This window comes from Budorcas taxicolor, chromosome 25, assembly GCF_023091745.1.
Source record: "Budorcas taxicolor isolate Tak-1 chromosome 25, Takin1.1, whole genome shotgun sequence".
NCBI lineage: Eukaryota > Metazoa > Chordata > Mammalia > Artiodactyla > Bovidae > Budorcas > Budorcas taxicolor.
Window position 1 is genome coordinate 41,560,087 of NC_068934.1, and position 20,672 is coordinate 41,580,758.

Here is a 20,672-nt window from a genome sequence, read left to right on the forward strand (position 1 = left end):
CATTATATGTTAAATAAACAAGCCATCGGAAGGAGCAGAGTCCCTCAGGGACTTCACTGCCCAGCCTCTGACTCACAGATGAGTCCAGGCCTCTGGAAGCAGAAAAATGATGTCTGGGAGGCAGAGCTGGGCACCAAGAAAATAATTTTCAAAGATCCTCGCAAAGCAGCCGACCTGCCTCCCGTCACCTCGGACCAGACTGATCAGTGGGTCCCCACTGAGGAGGCCAACAGAAGACTTTTTAGCAGCAGTAGCAGCCACACGTGAATAGGAGGAACAGGCTGGCTCGACAGAGAGCAGAGGGTGAGAGTGGGAGAGAAAAGCAAGGAAGGACAAGGGAGGCCCAGGAAAGGGAGCTGAGTGGCGAGTGGAGCTCAGGGAGCAGCCGGCCAGCCAGGAACTCACCAGAACCACTTCGGAGCTGTGGGAACTGAAGACCTCGTGGGTCCAGGTCTGGCCAGGCTCAGGGGACCGGTCCCCCTTGCGATGCAGCTTCAGGCCCACGGTGTGGTGGCCCATGGTGTTCAGCAGTTGGGTCACCTCACCCGACTGCAGGTTGTCAAAGTAGATGGTGGCACCCACAATCTGGTCCCCTGAGCAGGAAGGAGCAAGATGTGAGTAAGACCACCCAGAGTCTCGGGGAAACAACCCACAACCCAGCACTCTGCATTGGGCCCTTGGGCTGATTCACAGGTGTGGTAACACACATGGTAGAGATGAGGAAACTGAGGCAGGGAGGACAACTAATAGGCCCAAAGCGGCCAAGCTCCTGGGTGGTGGAGTCGGAACAGAGGACGCACAACATCTCCAACCCATGGGACCACCTCCCACGAGGACTGTGAATGAACAAGCACCAAAGAGTGGGCAGGGGAGGGCAGGGCTTGGGTACCGACCATCCTGATGCCACTGAGACCGGGCACTCCACAGTCACCCACCCGCCTGTGCTGCCCCCCGCCCCCCCCTCCACCAGCCTCCCTGCTAACGCCAGCACCGGCCGCACCCCGAGAAGACTCACCCTCCTTGACCACCCCAGTGCGGGCCGCAGGGGAGTTCTGCATCACCTCCTGCACAAAGACGCCGTCATCCCTCTGGGTGATGGTCAGCCCGTGGGAGCCGCTGCCCTGCCAGTTGGGCAGCAGCAGCTCCCGGGTCGTCTCCTCCTCTTTCTCCATCTGTTTGGCGTAACAAAACAGAGCTCAGGGCAGTGGGGGTGCAAGGCCATGGGGGGATGAGGAGGCCAGGGATTCGCCCCCCGGGAGTGGGGCACTGTCTCCAAGGTGCCGGCTTCTGCTGTGGGTGAGCTCCCAAGGCACAAGGGAGAAATTGGAAATGGGCCAGTGGATGCAACCACAACGGAGGTAACCAGCCCCTCACCCTGATCCCCGCCCCTCCCCGCCCCATGCTCCGTGCTACAGCCAATCCAGGTCTCTACCCTCCCCACTCCCCACCCAGTCACCTCCCCCTCCCTCCTACTGACCTTCGCAGGACTTGGGTCAGGAGCGGATGCCTTGCCAGGAGCCCGCCCCTCCTTCCTCTTCTCTCCTCAGGCTATCTCTTGGGAATCTCGGTCACACTGTCTAGGGGAAAGGTCATGTTCAGGTTCTCACTCAACAGCTGGCTCGCTTGAAGCCCTGCCCCAGCTGCTCTGCAAGAGAGATGGCTGGATGTCCTGTCAGCTGGGGCCAAACCAAAACCCCAACCCTGCTACTGTCATCAACTCCGTTCACATGTGACTCTCCAAGGCTGGGATCATGGGAAGGGGCTTTGGAAGAGGCCAGACTCAGGTTCCAATCCTGGCTCAGCATCTCGCCAGCTGTGTGACCCAGGCCAAGTCACTTAACTTCTCTGAACCTCCATTTCCTCATCTGTGTAAACGGAGACGCTAAAGGATCCCCATGAGGGCTGAAGGAAGGAGAGAGAGCATGAGTGGAAAGCTCTGGCCCACGGGAGCCTCCCAACATCCACATCCTCACTGGGTCCCTTGGAACAGCTTCAGGAGGGAGATGTTACTGCCCTACAGCACAGATGGAGAAACTGAGATTCAGAGAGGCCAGCCGGCCGGGGTCCACCATAAGCGAGCAACAAGCTTGGGCTCTGAGCCTGTAACTCTTTCTTCCCTCGACACACCACATCCAGCGTGCAGCTCTAATGGGTGTGAGACCCCTCCTCCTCAGAGCCTCCAGCCCTGGGGGTCACAGGCAACCTGCAAGCTGGGCTGGTGGAGGCCAACAGTCAGCGACGCTGGGTCACCCTGTCTAACCCGGCCTTGGGTCCAGGCAGACACTTGCCAGCTGGAGCTCCAGGGGCCCTGCTACAGGCAGAGGCTGAGCAACGGGAGCCCCGGGCCCCTCAGCACTGGCCCAAGCCTGAGAGGCTGCAGTGGTGCCATCTCAGGCATGTGGCGAGCCAGGGCCCATTGGGCTGCCCCGGCTGGGCCCGGAGCCAGGTTCCCATAGGTAAGGAGCAAAGACACCCTCCAGCTACAGCTGTTGGCTGCAGGGGCACCCGGGGAGACAGCAGGAGGGCCTCCAGCCCCCAGCCACCCACACAAAATGGCAGCGGCAGCCACCCAGAAGCACGTCTGTGAAACCACGAGGGGGTGCTATTAAGTTGTGGAGAGTTTCGCCCTAAGCCAAAAACCGCTGACATCCAGAAACCAGCCAACCAATCAATTAATACATGCATACCGATCACCCCTGTATCATTGTACAGACCGCTGCAGAGAAAACCAGAAAGGGATGGAGGCACTCAGCCCAGCTCTGAATTACACGCTCCGCTAGGTTGTTACCTAACGTCACTGATGTATCCTCCAAACGCACTCCACGGGCCACGTATGGAGAGTTAAAAGACCTAGTTCCTGGAACTTCCCTGATGGCCCAGTGGTTAAGACTCCGAGCTCCCAATGCAAGGGGCCAAGTTCCAGCCCCAATCAAGGAACTAACCCACATGCCACATGGCAAAGCCAAAAAAAAAAAAGATTTAGTTCCTGTCCCAGATATAAATTATGAGCAAGGTGCTCAGGGTGTGACTAATCTGGCCTCAGAATGTTCCAGAAGGTTTGGGAGCCTTCAGGAGGGGGGATGAGATCTAAATGGGATCTTGAAGGTACTGAGTTTGTCTTTGAGGATAAGATTTACGGAAATTCATGAGCACGTAGGACTTCCAATGTCAGGCAGATCATAATACTGATGAAGACAGCCACAGACACCCTGTTCCCCAACCACCTGCACTCACTTGTGTGGTATTTATGTCAGCACAGGTGCCCGCCAGGAGGCCAGGGGGCAGCCTGCTGGCACAGGTGTCAGCTGGGGCAATCACCTCCTCCCTTCCTACCGGAAGTCCAGCTGACCCTTCCCACGGAGAAACAGCAAAAGCCGGGACTTCAACAGTCCTTCCCCCAGCCTCCAGCACTAAGTAGCCAGCCCGGGAGACAAGGGGGGAGCCAGACCCGGAGGGGAAGGAAAAGGCTTCCACCCAAGGGCCCTGCAGCTCCCCGAAGCCACCGAGTGCGCTGGCACCCTCTCTTTCTCCTTGAGCAGGGCCCCTTTTTTCAGCCTCGCATCCTGGTGCTGAGCCAGCAGCCAGCAAGGTGGGCAGAGAGCCAGCCAGCTCACCCTCGCCCACATCTCAGCCCCACCCTCCCTCCTTCTCCAGTGAGTCACTGTGGCTGCAACAGCTCCAGACACGCCAAGGGTCACACCTAAAACCCGCTTCATAGGCCAGACCCCTGGGTGCCAGAGGGGCTGGGGCTGCAGGAAGAGGCAATGGGCTTCCCTGCCAGCTGCTTGGCCCAGAGCCCCCGGCCCAGAGCCCCTAGAAGCCCAAGTGGGAGGCCCAGAAGGGATCAGCCACATGCTTCCACCCCAGGGGCTAATTAGGAGGACATCATGAGTGGAGAAGGGACCACAGCCCGTGAGAGCGGGAGGCGCTGGACTCGAGGCTGCAGGTTGACCCTGGCGGGGCACCCGCTGGCTTCCCAGCCAGGTGGGGCTGCCAACCACCCTGCCTGCCCTGGCTCAAGCCTCACCTCCTGGCACAGCCAGGCAAGACTCCCCTCCCCGCCCCTTCCATCTGACCTGGCGAGACACAAGGGTGCTGACAGGGAATTCGAGGCCACAGTGGCAAGGGCCTATTTTCTGCACTTGGATCCCAGCCTGTGGTCTCCCCCACCCCTGGGGCCTGTACCAAACCCAGGGGGTCCTTCCTTCTTCTCCCACATGTCAGGTAAAGCCAGCTTCCCCGGAGGCTAGGGGCTCCACCCTGCTGCCACCCAAAGCTGAGTCTTTGGAGCCTTGGGGAATTCTACACATTCCTCAAGTGTCAGAGCTGGAAGAGCCCTTAGGCCACATGTGGCTCCTTTATCCGTGGGATTCTCCAGGCAAGAATACTGGAGTGGGTTGCCATTCCCTTCTCCAGGGGCTCCTCCCCACCCAAGGATTGAACCTGGGTTCCCCCTGCATTGCAGGCAGGTTCTTTACCATCTGAGCCACCAGGGAAGCCCTAACTTAAATTCAATTAAACATTTAGCCCGTAGGTTGTAGGAACTACATTTCACGAGCTCAACAGCCACGCACGGCTACCACATTACAAGCGCAAATACAGAACATTGCCACCACTGCAGAAAGTTCTGTGGGACGGCACTGCCTGCTAGTGACAGATGGGGAGAGTGAGGTCTGAAGCCCTGAGAATGGGGGAATGCTGGGGCCCTGGAATGCCCAGGTCTGCCAGCTCCCCATCGGCACCTGACACCAGCTCACAGCAACCTTCCTGGTGGGAAGGGCTGGAGTGGAGACCCTCTAAGGCAGAGGGCTGCCTGGAGGGCAAAAAAGGAGCGACGTGGCAGGGACACTCCAGCTTCAAGGCAGAGAGGACACACAGCTGAGGCTGCAGGGACAGAGTGCAAGTAATTCAGGCCAGAAGCAGCTAGAGAAGAACGAAGCTGCCCTGATGATTCAAAACCACAAAGAGGATGTGCAGCAGGGTTCTGCCCATGCCATCTCTGCAGATCTCTGCCCTGGGTGGGCAACACCCAGGCAGACCCAGGAGAAGGCCAGGAAGCAGACCCTTTGCCCGGGGAAGATGGTCCCCACCAGCTGTGACGCCCTAGAAGGGCATGTTCTCCCATGGGTCCCAGGAAATCCCTTCTGCCCAAGAGCCAGTGTGAACACAGCCAGGGAGGGGGCGCAGTGGAACTGCTGCAGCAGCCAAAGACAACCTCGCAGCCAAGGTCAGTGTCAAGATGACAGGAACTGATACACACACACACACACCCTGAGAGTCAGGTCCGTACGCCTCAGCGCCTCCACACGCCACACCTGAAGTCAAAATACACAGCAGAGGGACCTGAGTTTGCGCATATGCCTGCCACAGGCAGGACGTCGAAGGTGACATGCTAAGACGGAAAGAAGCACGCCAGCCCGCAATGGGGAGGACACAGACAGCGACAAAACTTCTGCCCAGCACACGGGCAAATTGACCCACCAGACACACAGGCCCCGGAGAAGCAGTACCCCAAGGTGAGAACAAGATGATCACAACCAGAGCTGAGACTTCCACCAGCCAGAAAGCCACAGACACACACAGAGTCAAGGAGCAGGGGCTGGGATATTCAGAGAAAAGACAGACACACCCAGAGGGCCATCCACTCTCGTGAACACTCACCGGGCAGTAAAGAGGAAGAGAAAGAGCCACATTAAAAGAAACAACCCCTCCCAGGTGAAGAGAAAGAATTTTGTCAAGATCCCATAGCGCCCCAGGACTGTGCTCGTTCCATGCCTGGGGTCCCCTTTCTTTCCCAAACAATCCCATGTGATTAAGAATTAATATCCTTATTTTAGAGTGCAGAAACAGGCCCTGAGGTTAAATGACTTGCCCGAGTATGAGACAGAAGTGAAATGCAAGCCCAGGGATCTCTGACTCTGAGGCCAACCAGTCTTAACCAGGGAAAGGGATGAAGACACGAATAAACACAGACACAGGATGAGAAACCACAGAGAAAGATGCACAAGGGAGATACCCAGGCGAGAGAGATCTACATGGAAGGAGGCCCAGTGAGAGCCGGAGAGACACACCCACAGGGAGGCGGACAGGCCTCCAGATTCATCCAAAGAGAGACCCACACAGTGGGACCAGGATGCTTCAGGGGACATTAAAGCACAGGAAAGAGAGGGCTTGAGGTTCGGATAGGGGCAGGAGACCCCCAGGAAGCAGTGATGCCCATCAAGTGTCACAAGCATAGGAGGAAAGGTGAGTGGCCACCAGCCTCTGTGCCCACACACCAGCCTCATCCCGACCTAGCTCGGAGACCCCAAACCCAGAATGGGCAGAGCCCCAGGTATCCCAAAGCCCAGGATCTGAGGGCCCTTGTGCTTCTAGGCTCATCAGCACTGTGTCCCCAGGACTCAGAAGTCCTGAGCTGTCCAGAACCCAGCTCACCTGTAGACTCTCTGGACCCCAGCAGGTGAGACCAAGAGACAGGCCCACCTGGAGACAGGCCCCGACAGGTTAAGGCAAACACTCCCACTCACTGGGAAATGGGAACAGCCATGACAGGCAGAGGCCAGGTCAGAGGACAAGGAGGAAGAGAGGGGTGGCCTCTCTCCCGGGTGCTAAAACCTCCAAGTGGACCTCCATGTATGCAGCTGCCAGACCTTGGTCTGAAAAAAAAACCTGTCCCATTCTAAATGGAGTAGATCTGCACAGTTATCTCCCGAGTCTACACTGGCACCAAGAACTCTGAGGTCAGCTGATTCTGGGCAGCGCACCCCCAGGGGCACTTTCAACTTGGATAGGGTGTGTGTGTTGGGGAGGTCGAATTATCAGCGAGAATCTGACCAACATGTTGCAAGACACGGGCGATATGGGCACTGGCAAGATGATCAAAGACTCGCAAGGCCAATAGACGACCCACCCAATGCGTGCAGAGACACTCCTGAAGCCCCAACCCCACCCAGCCCAGAGCAGGCTCACGGTCCCTGCCTCCGCCAGCTCTCAACAGACTCGAGTCTGGGCAGCCCCAAGCCCTGTCCATCATGGAGGGAGCCTGCTTCTGTTAACCTGGTGTCCAGAGTCTGCGTGCACCTTCGAGCTCCTCCCTGGCTGCCTGGGCCGTTGGCCCCTCCCACACCTCCCACCAGGAAGAAGCTTCTCCAGCCTCATCACCCAGCCCTTTCCTCCCCGCCAGTCCCTCTCCCTGGCCCCTCACCACCATGCTGGAGTTTCCTCGCGCCTCGGCTTCCAGGGCAGCTCCCCACCCCCACCCCTGGGGGCCAGCTGCTTCCAGGGCTCGGCTCAGCGGTCTTTCTCCACCTCTGTCCCCTGGCCCCTCACACTTCCCTAGCCCCAGTGCTCCAAGTTCAAGCTTCCAGCCAGAAGAGAGATTCTATCTTCCTTCCCTGACCCAGAGGGACTTCCTTGTGGGACTAGGAAGTTCTTGGTGGGGCGTCGGGGGGGGGGGGGGGCGGCTCTGGGGCAGCTTTACATTCCCCATACGAACAGTCCCCACACTTGGCCACCTCTCCAGAGAAAAGTAGGCCTTGACCCAGGATGGCTAGGATGAAGATACCAGCTCAAGGATGTGGGGTGGGTGGGTGGGAAGGTCCCTGCTGAGCTGAGGAGGGGTGAGCTCACTCCCTCGCCCAGTCTCGCCCTGGGGGATAGATTACAGTTTGGGAGCTACCATGGCCCAGCTCTCCGCCCAGCGGCCGGGCCCGGATAGTGCAGGGGCTCCAGGCCAGGCCGCTCGGCCCAGCTGCCAAAGAGCCACCCCCAACCCGGCCAGGCGCTTCCCCTTCCCCTAGAACCTCCGCTCCGGCCCCCGGGGGACAGGGCAGGATGCCCCTCCCTGAAGCCTCCATGAGCCACGGCCTCACGCCCAGGCCTGTGCTCAGCCTTCCTCAGGCCTCTGGACACAAACTCCAGGGCCTAGAACCGTCCAAGACGGAGAAACTCACTGGAGTCCTTCCCTACAGCCCCCCGCAGCCCCCATGAAACCTCCACCACCACCGGGCAGAGTCCCACGGCTACCCCCTGCCCCCTATGCCCCAGATGCAAGCAGAGGCGACACATTCAGGACCGGCCTGCCAGCCAGAGACACCCTTTCACAGGTAACAAACACTCATTTCTCGGCTCTGACACGAGCAGTCAGAGTCTCAAGGCCACCATGAAACAGTGACCCCAGAGCTGGGACCTCCTCTACAACAGCCCATCTGTCCGTCTGGAGGCTGAAGGGAGGAAGAGGGGGTCCATCAACACACACATTCTGGCTGAGCCCACTGTGGCCCACCCAGGGGACCCCCGACTCCCCTCACTGTGCCTCTTAGGCCCACTCAAGCCTGGAGGAAACCAGTCAGCTCAGGAAGGCCGGGAGCCCAGCGAGATGGTCAAAGCCTGGGAAAATGCCAGCTCCCTGGGAGCCTGGATGAAGCCCGTCGCGGAGCAATGGGAGAGCAGAAAGCCCTAGCGACCACCAGTCCATTCCCACCCCTCTCCAGGGGCGACCCCCCTGTCTTGTGTGCACATGCCCCCAGTCAGCCCAGATCCAGGGAGAGAGAAAAGCTGGGGTTTCCTGGGTGTGGTGCAGAGGTGAGAGTCAGCAGGGGAGAGTTACCAGCAGGAGTCGGACTAGCTCTCCCAGTCTGCTTCTGCCTGACCCCAGGCGGTTCCCAAGTGCTGAGGAAGGTGATGGCCACGCCCCAGAGACCCACACACTCCTCCAGCTCCACAGCTTCGCCCCAACCTCTCAAACCAGCTCCTCAGGCTCGGGGTGGTGTGCTCGGCCAGGGCCAGCCAGCCCCTTCCAACTGAGCCTAGAAATCCAGGTCGGTGGTGCCCGGGGAGCCCCCAGCCAAGGCCTTCCTGGGACGAAGGTGACCCCAGGACCCCCCCAACCCATTCCCTGCCCTTGACCCAATGATGGCCATCTCCCTTCACAGGTCTCCCAGGAGTCACTCCTTTGGGTCCCACTTTGAGCCCTGGACCTGCAGTTACATCCCCCTCAACTGGCTGACTCTGCTCCGTGGGTGGGAGAGGAGCCAACCAGAGTCTGGCTGGTTCAAGTCCTCAGCTCTTCACAAAGTTGCCCTGACAAAGACCCCCGAATCACTGCTGGGGCCCCCCCAGCATCTGCAGTAAGCCCCACCTATGTGGCTTCTTATGTGTCTTGGTTCCCTGAACAACAATGTCCCTGCGTATAACCTTTAAGGACAAGGCTCTGGGGAGAGCCACAGACACCCTCCGATCCCCGTGGCTAATACTCCAGACCCTTTGTCCTCTGCTAGCCCACCTCTCAAGCCCCCACCCCCCTCCCCGTCCTCTCCCCCCCCACCCCAACACCCCGACCTCATCCCTCAGCCGAGGGCTCCCTTCTCTCCCCACTCGGCAAACACACCCCAATCAAGGGCTAGCGCAACCCACCATCCTTTGGGGCCACCGAGAAGGAAGCTTCCCCACTGAGCTTCAGAAAGGAAGTGAGTGCCACACCCTGACCCAGGGATTTCCCTCCTGGGGGCAGAAGAGAGGGAGCACCAAAGGAGAATCTACTCCCCGAATTAAGACCCAGCCCTGGTGAGGGGACCCTAAAATGCCTTCCAACGCACCTTCAACCTCTCTCCTTTCCCCTGACTTCGTTGCCTTCTTCTGTCACCCCAGCCCTCCAAAGCATCACTGTGTCGCCCAAAATCAACCCAGTCTCTCTCATGTTCTAGGCTGTGCAAGACAGAGCACACGACCCCTGCAGTCAGAGGCTGGATCGTAGTCGAGGAAACTGTTTCAGAACCCGGAGGTAACTATCTGGGTCCCTTTTCCTCCAAAGGTCCAGGACCTGCTCTAAGGACCTCGCTGGCATGGGAGGATCCCACGGTGCCTTTTCAGAGATCCACTCCGCAGGACAGGGCACCCAGCAGCAGGTTCCCTGGGGGCACCTCACCACCTCCTGGGTGGCAGCCACGCCCTGCGAAAGGCACACACGAGGCTCACCATTCTCTGGGGCCACAAAGGGCAGAGGCGCCAGTGCCCTGCCCACGTAGTGCAGGGGTCCAGTTAGATGCCCCGTCTGCCCATTCGGCTCCCCTCCCACCCACGGAGCAGAGTCAGCCTTGCTCAGACCCACGTGTCCCTCGTGGCTAGCGACGCCAAAGGGCTGCGCCCCCGCATCCCGGGGCCCTGGCACTGCAGGGGGCACCGAGCCCGCCAGCGGAGGGCCAGCCCTCGCGCACTGCACACCCTCTCCCGGCATGGGAAAGCCTTATATAACACAGTTCTCCGAACACACCCTAAGCCCGGAGACCTTCCAACTCCCCAGCAGGACCTCGCCCCGCCGCCGTCGCCCCAAGAGCGCGCCGCGGGAGCGAGGGGTCCGAGGAGGGGAGTTGAGCCCTCCTCCTCCTACGCCAGCCGGACTCCGGCCCCCGCCTCCCACACAAGCCCCGTCGCCCCCCTCCCCTTTACCCCTCGCCACTCCTCCCCGAGTTCTGGTTTGAATTAGTCACCGGCTCCAACCACCACATTCCTCAGGCTGCTGGCGCCGAGCCAGGCGCTGGGGCGGGGGCCATCCCGCCCGGACGGGTTTGGGAGTGGGGTTGGGGAGAGAGCGCCGCCTCTGAAGGGGAAGGGGCGGTCCCGAGGGCCGCGCCGCTGCACAGCCCCACTCCCCGCCCACCCCCAGTGCAAGAATCTCCCCAGTTATGTCCCCCACCCCCACTCCCACCAGTCCCGCCGCGGGGCGCGCTGCAAACTTCCCGGCTCCGCCGCCCTAGAGGAAGAAGGGATTTTTTCTGGAGCTGGGAACACAGAGGGGCAAGACTAGGGCGGGGCAGCCGAAGGGTGGCTGAGGGGCCGCCGGGGGCCAGAAAGGGAGAGGCTGCTGGTGCAGAACTGGGTGGGGCCCCGAGGCCTCGGGACGCGAAGTCAGGGGCGGAGGTGTGGGGCGCGGGGAGGGACGGCGGACGGGGTGCGCGGCGCGGGGGCGCAGGGGCTCCGGGAGGGGCCGAGAGGCCGCGCCGCGATCTCGGAAACTTCTCCAGTAAACACGGAATAGGCACAGAGCAGCTCGCCGAGCCACCGCCCCATGGAGAAGGAGGGGGTGGGACAGGGTTACCGGGCAAAAAACCGGAGCCCGGCCGTGCAGCAGGGACAACGATCAGCCCTCGAGAGACAGACGGACTGGAGCAAACCGCGCCTCGGAGCGATTTTCCGACTTTGCCCAACTTGCGCCCCTTCCAACGCCCCAACTCCAGAGGCGGAGCTCCTTTCCCAGGGCACTACGCTTGGCCTCCCGGTGGCGGCCCGGGGCTGCCCACCTTGCTCCAAGTTGAGTCTTCACAGTGACACCCACCCAAAGCGCCTCGCCCAAGTCCTGCCACCCACCTCCCCTCCCGCGTCCCCGGCGTCGCGTTCCCCGATCGCGCCAAGGTGCGCAGGAGGCCCCTACCTGCGCGCTCAGCCCCAGGGCACAGCCATAGCCGGCGCGGGGCCCGAGGTCGCGGTGCTGAGGCTGCTGCAGGCGGCGAGCCCCGGTCGGGGCGGGTCCGGCAGGGCGGGCGGTGCAGTCCCCGCGGCGGAGCTGCTCCGAGTGGCCGGGCCCCTGCGCGCGGAGGCGGCTCTTGTAACTCCGGCTCCAGCGGGCGGGTCTGCCCCGAGCTGTGGGGAGAGGGCGGGGCCGGGCGGGGCCGGAGCTGGGCTGGGACGGGCGAGCCGGGCCGACCCTGCTGGGACCCGAAAGCGGGCTGCTGGGAGGGCACCGGGGGCGCGGGGACCCGGGGGCGCAGCACATCCGAGGTGCTGCCTTCCCCTGCCCCCATCCACTGCCCACCCCGGCCCCGCCGTGCCTGGATTTGCCCCCTGACAGGCGGGTGGCTTCTTCTGCAAGAAACTCTTGGAAGCTGGACCTGCGAATCAGCCCATTTTGCAAGAAGGACCCATGGGGTCCGGCGGCTGGAGGGGCTTGAGTGATTCAGCCGCGACCTCCAGCCTGACGCGGACCTTTGAGTTTTCTCTCAACGCTGCCCACTACCCTTCTAATCCTAGGCCCCAGGTTCTTCACTTGGTTCTTCACGCAGCGGCGCCCACTTCTCGCCCTCCCTCTTTCTGGGCGCCCCTCAGCCCCTCCCCGCCCCCAGAACCGGCCTGGAGACGCTGGCCCCACCTGCTGGAGTCAGGGTCACCAGCGCCCCACGCGCCACCGTGCCGCTCTGGCCGCTGCAGCGACCCGGGAGTCAGGCCTGCACCCCTTGGAGGAGCAGAGTCCGTGCTGCCTACCTCCCTGTCCCCCAGTCTCTATTTCTGCTCGGACCCCCTCCTCCACCGCCCCACTCCCCTGGACGCTGAGTTTCCAGTTTTACAGCCATTTCCCACAGCCACTTCTAACTACACGGAGATTTTATTAAACATTTAATGACGGGGTGCGGGGGGGGGGGGGGGGGGAGGCCTTCTGGCTTCACCCTCATTCTCTTCTCCCTCATGAATCCACTTATCCTCCCTTCTGGATGGCCACCCACTGCCCACGTGGAGCCAGTTTTTCTTTCCTCTGGAATGCTGGGGAAGTGAGACCCCAGGCTGGAGACCTGAGAAGACCTGGCCCGCTGTACCATCCTGAGTGGGCTGGGGCTGAGACCAGCGGCCCTGTCCTCTGAAATGGCAAACATGTTTACAGGCTAAAAATACCCAACAGCCAACTCCACTGCCAGCCCTGGGGGCTGTGTCCCAGGTCCAGTTACCGGCATAGGGTACAGGCGTGGGGGAGGGAAGACCCAGCCAAAGGAGCCACAGACAGGCAGGCAGTCAGATAATGGACACAGAAGGGTGGAGACATGTGTGTAGACATTTAGACCGGCACCGACATGCAGAGACACATAGTCAAAGCACAGACTTGGGCACTGGCAATCTCTCATATTTTCTCTCTCTCTCTCTCTCACACACACACACATTCACACACACACACAGTGACTCAAACCCAGAGCAGAGGCAGTTCCACCACCTGTATCACAAGCAGAGAATCAGAAACCCAGACTTTTAGAATCACCTCCACCTCCACTGTGGTCTGCTCCTCTTTGCCAGCACCTACCTTATTTAAAGAAAAAAAAAAAAAAATTTGGGATGCTTTAAAAAAATAAAACCAACAGCTAATTATTTCCGATATCAATGTTTTTTTAATTTTATTTCATATTAAATAACATATTCAGTTTTTAAAATATAGACCAAGGATACAGATAAAGTGGCCTGTGACCCTACAAGTCTGATTAATCCTTGTTGCTGTTTCAGAGATAAAATCAATACCTCTATAGGGTGAAGGACGTCAGTACGGAAAAGCAGAACAGTAAAAAGTAGATGATTCCCTCCACCCCTAAGCTAGTCCCTCTCCCCCAAAACAACCACAGTTAACAGTTTATCAGAAGAGTGTTAACTTTACGAAATGAATCATTTGGTTCCTTGAAAGTGTGAGGGTTTCCAATGCATGTTAAAATGGGAGCTGATCAACAGCTAGGTTTTTCAGAAAGATACCTATGATATGACATACGCCACAAAGATAGGGGGTCTGCACAAAGGACCATGGGAATTTGGAGCGAGGGGCTGGAACAGGAAAGGAAGAGTGTGGAAGGGTGTGGGTATCGCGCCTTCAACTCAGCAGGGACTCCCTCAGCCCCCCAGGCGTGAAAGAGCAGAGGCTGCTGTCCTGGGCTCAGAGCCTACTTATCAGCTCCATTGTTTGTTCTGGCCACCCTCTTGGTCAACAGAGAAGGCAGGAGAGGCCGGTCTGGGGAGCAGCTTCAGAGCAGGGATTACTGTCCAGGTACTTGGTTCAGGGGCAGGAGTGTGAGTATACCTGGTGGGAGGTGGTCCTGCGGAGTGGCTCCTCCCCCACTTCTGGGCTAGGAGGATACAGAAGGGGTAAACTAGACTCTGCCGCCTAAAAAGCCAGGACCCTACTTGCCTCACCAAAGCTGGCAGGGAAAGGGAATATTTTCAACAGTCTTCAATGGTGCAACTGGAGACACAACACTTTTAGAGATTTCTGCCACCCCTTCTCTTTCTGCCTATTGCTGTAGCCCCCACCTTTCACCCCTCCTCCCCAAGAGCTACCTTCATGGTGATCTTGTCTGACACTGCTGCAGGCACCTTGTGTGTCAGCCCATTTACTCCTCACACGCAGGAAGGAAATGGTCCGGAAGAGGGGCAGTGATTTACCTAAAATCACATAACCTTCAGAAACCGGACTCAAAGCTCCCATCCACATCTAAGCTCCAGGAGGGCAGGCACTGTTTGCTTTCTGCTGTGTACTCTGTGTCTACAGCAGCAGCTGGCACCTGGCAATCACGCCAGAACAGTTTGCTAAAAAAGTGAATGAATGAATAAACTGCAGATATAACTGGCCCCAAAGCCCTTGTTCTTCTTTTTTTAAATAATTTTTTTGGCCATGAATGTAGGATCTCTTAGTTCCTTGATCAGGGATCGAACCTGCACTGTGCCTCTGGCATCGGAAGCTTGGAGTCTCACCAATGGCCCACCAGAGAAGTCCCCCCCAAAGTTCTTGTTCTTTATACAACAGCACCCTGTACCCCTCAAGGTTCCCTCACTCTCAGCCCCCACGTGTAGTTCTCTCATGCAGCTTTGCACAAACATTTACTGTGTCCAGCACTGGGCCAGGGGTAGGTGATGGTGGTGGTGGTGGTACAGGTAAGAGAGTCCTTGACAAGATGGAATCCCTGCCTCCAGGTGCTCAGTCCAGAAGGATCTAGCCTCTGATGCTACCCTACCTTGTACTCTGAGTCCCATGCTTAAAAACTGGATGTCATCTTTTCTTCCAGATCTTTTACACCCATATCTTACTCCCCCAACAAAGACACACTGTTTTTTAGTTAAAAGGAGTTCTCTCCGTCTGAACATTGTTTCATATTTCCCCGGCAAAGTAAGGACTACCCAGGGATCTGAGAGGACTTCAGCCTTCCCGCTGGTGCTCCACTGCCCTTCAGAAGCGTCCCATACCACACAGTCCTCCAGACCCACTGGAAAAGCAAGGTCAGCTCTAGGACTCATCATCACTGGGATACCCCAGCTTCGCCAGAAGTGCCACTCCCACCCCGGGGGTTCCCTGATTTGTAGGTAGTAAGTGTGTGATGAACCCTGGGCTCCTGTGTTGCCAGGCAACGTGCCTCTGTTTTGTTCTTATTATGCCTGTTTCTATAGCAACCCCAAAGGGGCGTTCTGTGGGCAGGCCCCGTGCCAGGGGATTCCCCTTCCCTTCCCTTCTCCCCACAGTCCCCTTCTCTGAAATCAGTGCATGATGCGGAAGAAAAGATGCGACTGCTCTACGAGTCGTTATGGCTTTTAAACTCTGATCCCAGGAAGGAAGTGAAAGGTGCAATCTGTTCGCAATCTCTTTGAAAGCAGACTTTCCGTCCAGTCAAGGGCCCTTTGGCATGTCAGCCTTAAGAGCACAGAAATTACTGTCACTCCTTCTTTGAGTCACGGGGCATTTCCCAGACCCCCCTCTCCACCCTATACAACACACCAGCTCAGACATGAGCATCCCTGCCAAGCACCAGGACCTTCTCCATTCACTTTCAGTTCTTTGTAAAAATATATATTTATTTGGCTGCACCAGATCTTAGTTTTGACATGTGAGATCTAGTTCCCTGATCAGGGATCGAAGCCGGGCCCCCTGCATTGGGAGAGCAGAGTCTTAGCCACTGGATTACCAGGGAAGTCTCTCACTTTTGATTCTTAATCTATCATCTTCCCCAGTGGAGCAGCAAGTTTATTGGGTTATTCTGGGATCCAAACATTATTTTCTAAGCAATTCTCAAACTCCAAACTCAAACTCAACATAGGATGCCAAGTCAACCCATCCTCCTCCAGCTCAATTCAAATCCTAGGCTGTATTTAAAGCTCAGGCTTCAAATAAGGAGTTCCTGAATTGCTCAGATCAGACAGCTGGGATACCGGAAACCCTCCCATTACACTCAGTCCTAATTGAGATCTTCAGACCCAAGCAGAACCCAAGTTAAAGCTGATTAGAGAACAAGAGACAAGACCCAGGGCCCTGAGTAGAGAGACTGGGAGGTAAGAAGGCAAAGAAATGCTGTCTGGGCAAGTGAAGTGGGGGGAAAAGGGAGCAGGGAGAGTGGGGCGGGAGGATGCACATGACAACTGGATTCCTAGAGGGCCCTGCGCTGTTGGGGCTAGGATGCTGGGGGAGCAAAAAGATAACAGGAAATGGGGACCCAGGATTAAGGGAAAGAAGTGGCAAAACAGGACTGAATGAGACTGTCAAGGGAGGGAGGGAGGGAGAGGAAAAAAAAGCCCAAAGCTGAGCTAGGGACTGGGCGGACGGACTTGTAAACAGGAGCCGAGGGAGGGAGCTGGAATGAACCAAGCAGCCAACGCCCCAGCCAGCTCCCCTCCCCAGCAGGGAGCGGGGAGCACGAGGGAGGCGCCGGGAGAGGGGAACACCAGTCTCCTCTCCCCTTTTTTGGACTCTGTCTTTCTCCCACACTTTCCAGATTCCTCTGCTTTCCCCCCAGTTCCCCGGGGAAGGGGAGATCAGTCCGGGCTTCCCTCTCCGTCCTTTGCTCACACTTCCCCAGTCCAGTTTAAGGGGATCAGACTGAGCGGGGAAGGAAGGGCCTAGGCTGCCCAGAGCCTGAGTCACCACATAGTTGAGGTTCCTGTCACTCGAAGTCCCGCCTCTGCTACACCCTGTGCCCTCTGCCCGCCGCCCCAGGGACTTGGATCGCTGGGGCTGACCCTGCCCTGGGACCTGCTCCACTTCCACAAGCCTTACTCGGGTCGGGGCTGTCCTTCTCGGGCTGATACCACCCTCTTCCTGGCTTCCGAAACCTAGTGTGCTTTGTCCACCACTTTTGGGAGAAGCACCCTTCTGCTCTTTTTTGGGAGCAAAAGTGACTCAGTTCAGCGCCTGCAAGAACTGTGGAAAGAGAAGCATGCACCCCTGATAAGTCACTTCCCCTCTCTGGACTCCAGTTTCCTCTTGGGTGAAAGAAAGGGACTACGTGCTGTGGTCTCCCAGAGGTACATTCTGTAAGACTGAGTCAAAGAGATGGAGAGTTGCTATTGAACACAGTGGTATAAAAGGGGTGTGTTTGCTAACCCCTATCCTAATAGTAGGAGTGGGCGGGGCACGGGCACAGGCAAGGCCACCGTAGGGCAGCCAACACCCCAGGCAACTCGGTGACTCAGGTCCCCGCACAGAGGCCGACAGGCAGGAAGGCACCCCGCGGCTCCCTTGTGAGTCAGGGAAATGCAGATCTCCGTGGAGAATGACCAGCCAAGGTCCCGCTATAACCAACTCTCCCTTACAACTTAGAAAGCTTCCAATTCCAGTGTGGGCCCCCGAGTCCCTTTGATGAGTGTCCTAACCTCCCCGACCCGGCTCCCACTCCTCCTGCCTGGCCTTGGCAACCCTTCTGCCTTCCACTCCATAGCCCTCCCTACCCTTCAATGGCTCCCCTGACCTGCCATGTCCCCTCGCTTACCCCTTGGCTCTGCCCATCCTCACTATCCACCCCCATCCTGGCAGAGCCAGCCAGATGATTGCAAAAGGGCTGAGCCAGCGGGAGAGGCCCTCACATGACAGCTGTTCCTGCTGCGGAGGGGAGGGGGCAGCTGGAAGTAGAGGGAGGCACATTCCACGGGAGATCTGATCAGAAATAGCCCCAAACACAGAATGACCATCCAGCTCTGGCTCAGCGCAAAAGCCTGCCCATTGTATAAAACAAAGTAAGGTCAACAGGCTGTCTTTGGAATCCCGAGGAAATTAGGAAAACAAAAGGGGGTGGTTACAGCAGGGGAGGGGGCTACAAGAATGAAAAAAATCCGGGAACGTCTAGAGATCCAGGGTCACGAAGGATACCTTTGCCATTGACCCAGCCCTAACTGCCCAAGACATTCTCCCTCTTACAAGAGATTCAAGTGAATATAGGGTTACTCTCCAGCAACCGCCATCACCTGCCACTCCACCCATCCCTCGGGTGCTGAGGTACTGGGACACCCCAGTCAGTCCACTGGAGTAAAACACAGCCTCCTCTGGGAGCCATGCCAGCCTGATTAGAGCAAACAGACAAGAGCAGGTGGCATAGTTTCTCTAACCTTTCTGGAGCGCCAATATTTTAGCTCCATAGAGTTAGGCAAAGAATAAAAGACAGTGGATACCCCAGAATGACATTTTAACATACACAGAACCGATCAAATCACGTGGGGGAAGTTACAGTGTCCTGGAGGTACCGCTGATGGGGTGAACCAGGGAAGCCACACTCACCCAGGAAAATTCATTTGATGTTTGGAGGGAAAGTTTGCATTCTGAGGACACGCCATGAAAGGTTGCCATGAAAACCACGGTATCAGTTTCAGAAATGACTGGGTGGAGTTTTCAAAGCACTTCAGGCCTCTCCCTTCAACATTCTAGACCCTTCCCCCACCCCTCAAAAGGAGAACTGGCACACTTGGGGCATGTGGGCAGCTGGTGGGATGGGTCTGACCCAGTGCGAGCAGCAGCTGTCCAGCTCTGGCTCCAACCAGGACATGAGGAAAAGATAATCTAGGTCTTTCTTGGAAGAACTTTAAAGGCTTTTGACTTTTTAATAAGTGACTTAAGTAGAAGCACCAACAAAGCTAAAATAAATAGCTGCTTTGACCAGTATCTACTGGTTTATCTACAAGCTAAACCAAGACTCGGCCTCCCATTGACACTCTAGCCTCTGTAAAGATTTTATCTGCAGTCAAAGGCACCTCTTGAGCCCTGGCCCCCTCTCGTTTCTCACCCTCTCTTTCTGGAGGCGCTGAGAATCTGTCCAGTAAGCGGATGAAACAGTCTCTTTCCCCATCCTATCCCCTTTTCTCCAAGACCCTGCCCTGTCCTCAGCTCTCGACCCACTCGCAGCGCCCTCATCCCTTTCCACCCCGCGACCCCAGGGCCTGCCCTCCTGAGCCGCACCCTGGGCGCGGGGATGCCAGCTCCTGCGCGAGCCTCCCCAGCACGTCACGAAAGTGACTCTGCCACGGGAGACCTCCCCACCGCGCAAGCTCTCACTGGTTGCGGGTGGTGAGCTGGGCGGGGCTGGGAGCGCCCACGCCCCGTGCTGGGAGGGGCGGGGAAAGGGGCGGGGCTCCAGCCAGCAGGGCGGAGGGCGAGGGAGGGGGGCGCCCAGCTGGATCCTGTAGGGCGTGAGTGCCCCGCCTGCGGCGGTGCGGTGACTCAGGGCTCCCCGGGGCAGGGTGGGGACCGAACCAGCTACAGATGTATTCCCCCTTACCCCGCCCCACATCTGCCGCTAGAAACTTCTGCAGTTCATCTCTTTCGAGCCCACCCCTGCAGGGTAGAGGCCCTCCCATCTCACCCCACCTCCCCCTCAGAGGCCAACAGCAAGCCTTCTAGAGGCCACAACCCCCTCCCTTCGGGCCTCCCACCCCACCTCTGGCTTGCGGGTCCTGGCCCTCCCCCAAGCGCAGGCCTGGCCTCCTCCGGCAACCTGGCTGTACTTCCCGGCACCAAACCGCCCGAGTTAGAGGCGCTGGAGGCAGGACGTGTGGATGAGTCACTCTTCCTGCAGTCTCCGAGGGAGGCTGGGAGGTGGTCCAGGCCCCCCACGCCAGAACCCCGCTGTCCACGTGGGCTGCCAGGCCCGCAGCAGCTCAAGCTGCGGCCCACCTCGCGGAACCGCCGCCGTTTTCCCCGGGCCTCTCAAGCTAACCCTTCAAACCTACCTGCCCGGCTCGATTTCTCCTGCCTGTCTCCAAGGTCCTGGGAAGATTAAGGTTACCAGAAAGGTCGGGAAGATCACACAAGACAAGGAGCAGGGGGTGTGGAGGGAAATGGAATCCGGGAGGGGTCTGACAGGTTCTGTGAGGCCCCAGCAACCAGCCTAGGGCACACCCTGGCCAGCACCTAGCACCCTTAGGTCCTATCCTAGAGGAGCCCAGAATATTCAGAAGCAAGACAGGTAGGTAGCAGGTTTGGATCCAATTCAAGACAGAGCTACCAGGGAGCAAAGTCTGAGCAAGAATCAACCCATCCTCACCCAGCTGGATTCCAATCACAACCTTCCCAATCATTTATTCACAGAACCCCAAGTGCAGTCAAGGTCCTAGTTCAATTAGTCCTACCCCCTTAAAAGCTACAGCCCATACCCGCGTGTACCAGGAGAGATCAGTGTTCCCCTTCCTAGCCAAGAATCCCCTTCTTTGTGCCTGGACTAACAGGAACAGGAAAAAATAACCAGTTACCTATAACCTGGAGACCAGACTCAAAACTTTCTGCATATGCCTCAAAATGTGAACCAAACCAGGTTTCCAACTTCACCTGAGCTGTTAAATTTACAGGGAGATCCATAATGCTTTTCACAAGACACAGAAAAGACGAACAGAGAAGGACAAGTTATTTCTGAAAAGAGTGTAATAAAAATTAAGCTCAAAGAAGGGAAAAAAAAAAAAGCAACCAGCACTGGTGTGAGCAGGGTTGTTAAATGACATTTATGACTGCTCTACATTCCAGGAAGCAGCAGGGTGTGTTTATGGTACAGGATCCAGGGACACCCACTGGGTTCAAAATTCTGCCTCCACCACCTAAGACGTGTGATCACAGGCAAGTTACTTAAATCTTGGAACCCCACTTCCTTGTGAGAAAGTAGGGATACCCCAGAGATGATCCACTGCCAAGTTGG

At 57.7% G+C, this 20,672-nt stretch overlaps 1 protein-coding gene across 14 annotated transcripts in view; it reads right to left on the reverse strand.

Moving 5' to 3' along the window:
• The window catches only part of AHNAK (AHNAK nucleoprotein), a 30,039-nt gene extending 18,473 nt beyond the window's left edge, over positions 1-11,566 (reverse strand). For 13 of the 14 annotated variants that reach the window (XM_052662473.1, XM_052662479.1, XM_052662474.1 and 10 more), the window contains exons 1-4: positions 11,429-11,566; positions 1,478-1,577; positions 1,016-1,172; positions 406-593 (exon numbers count right to left, since the gene is read on the reverse strand). In XM_052662473.1, coding sequence (XP_052518433.1) covers positions 406-593; positions 1,016-1,172 — 345 coding nt within the window. In that variant the 5' untranslated portion in view covers positions 1,478-1,577; positions 11,429-11,566. The remainder of the gene's footprint in view (positions 1-405; positions 594-1,015; positions 1,173-1,477; positions 1,578-11,428) is intronic. The other variant, XM_052662472.1, reaches the window with a different exon arrangement.
• Between the last annotated feature and the right edge of the window lie 9,106 nt (positions 11,567-20,672).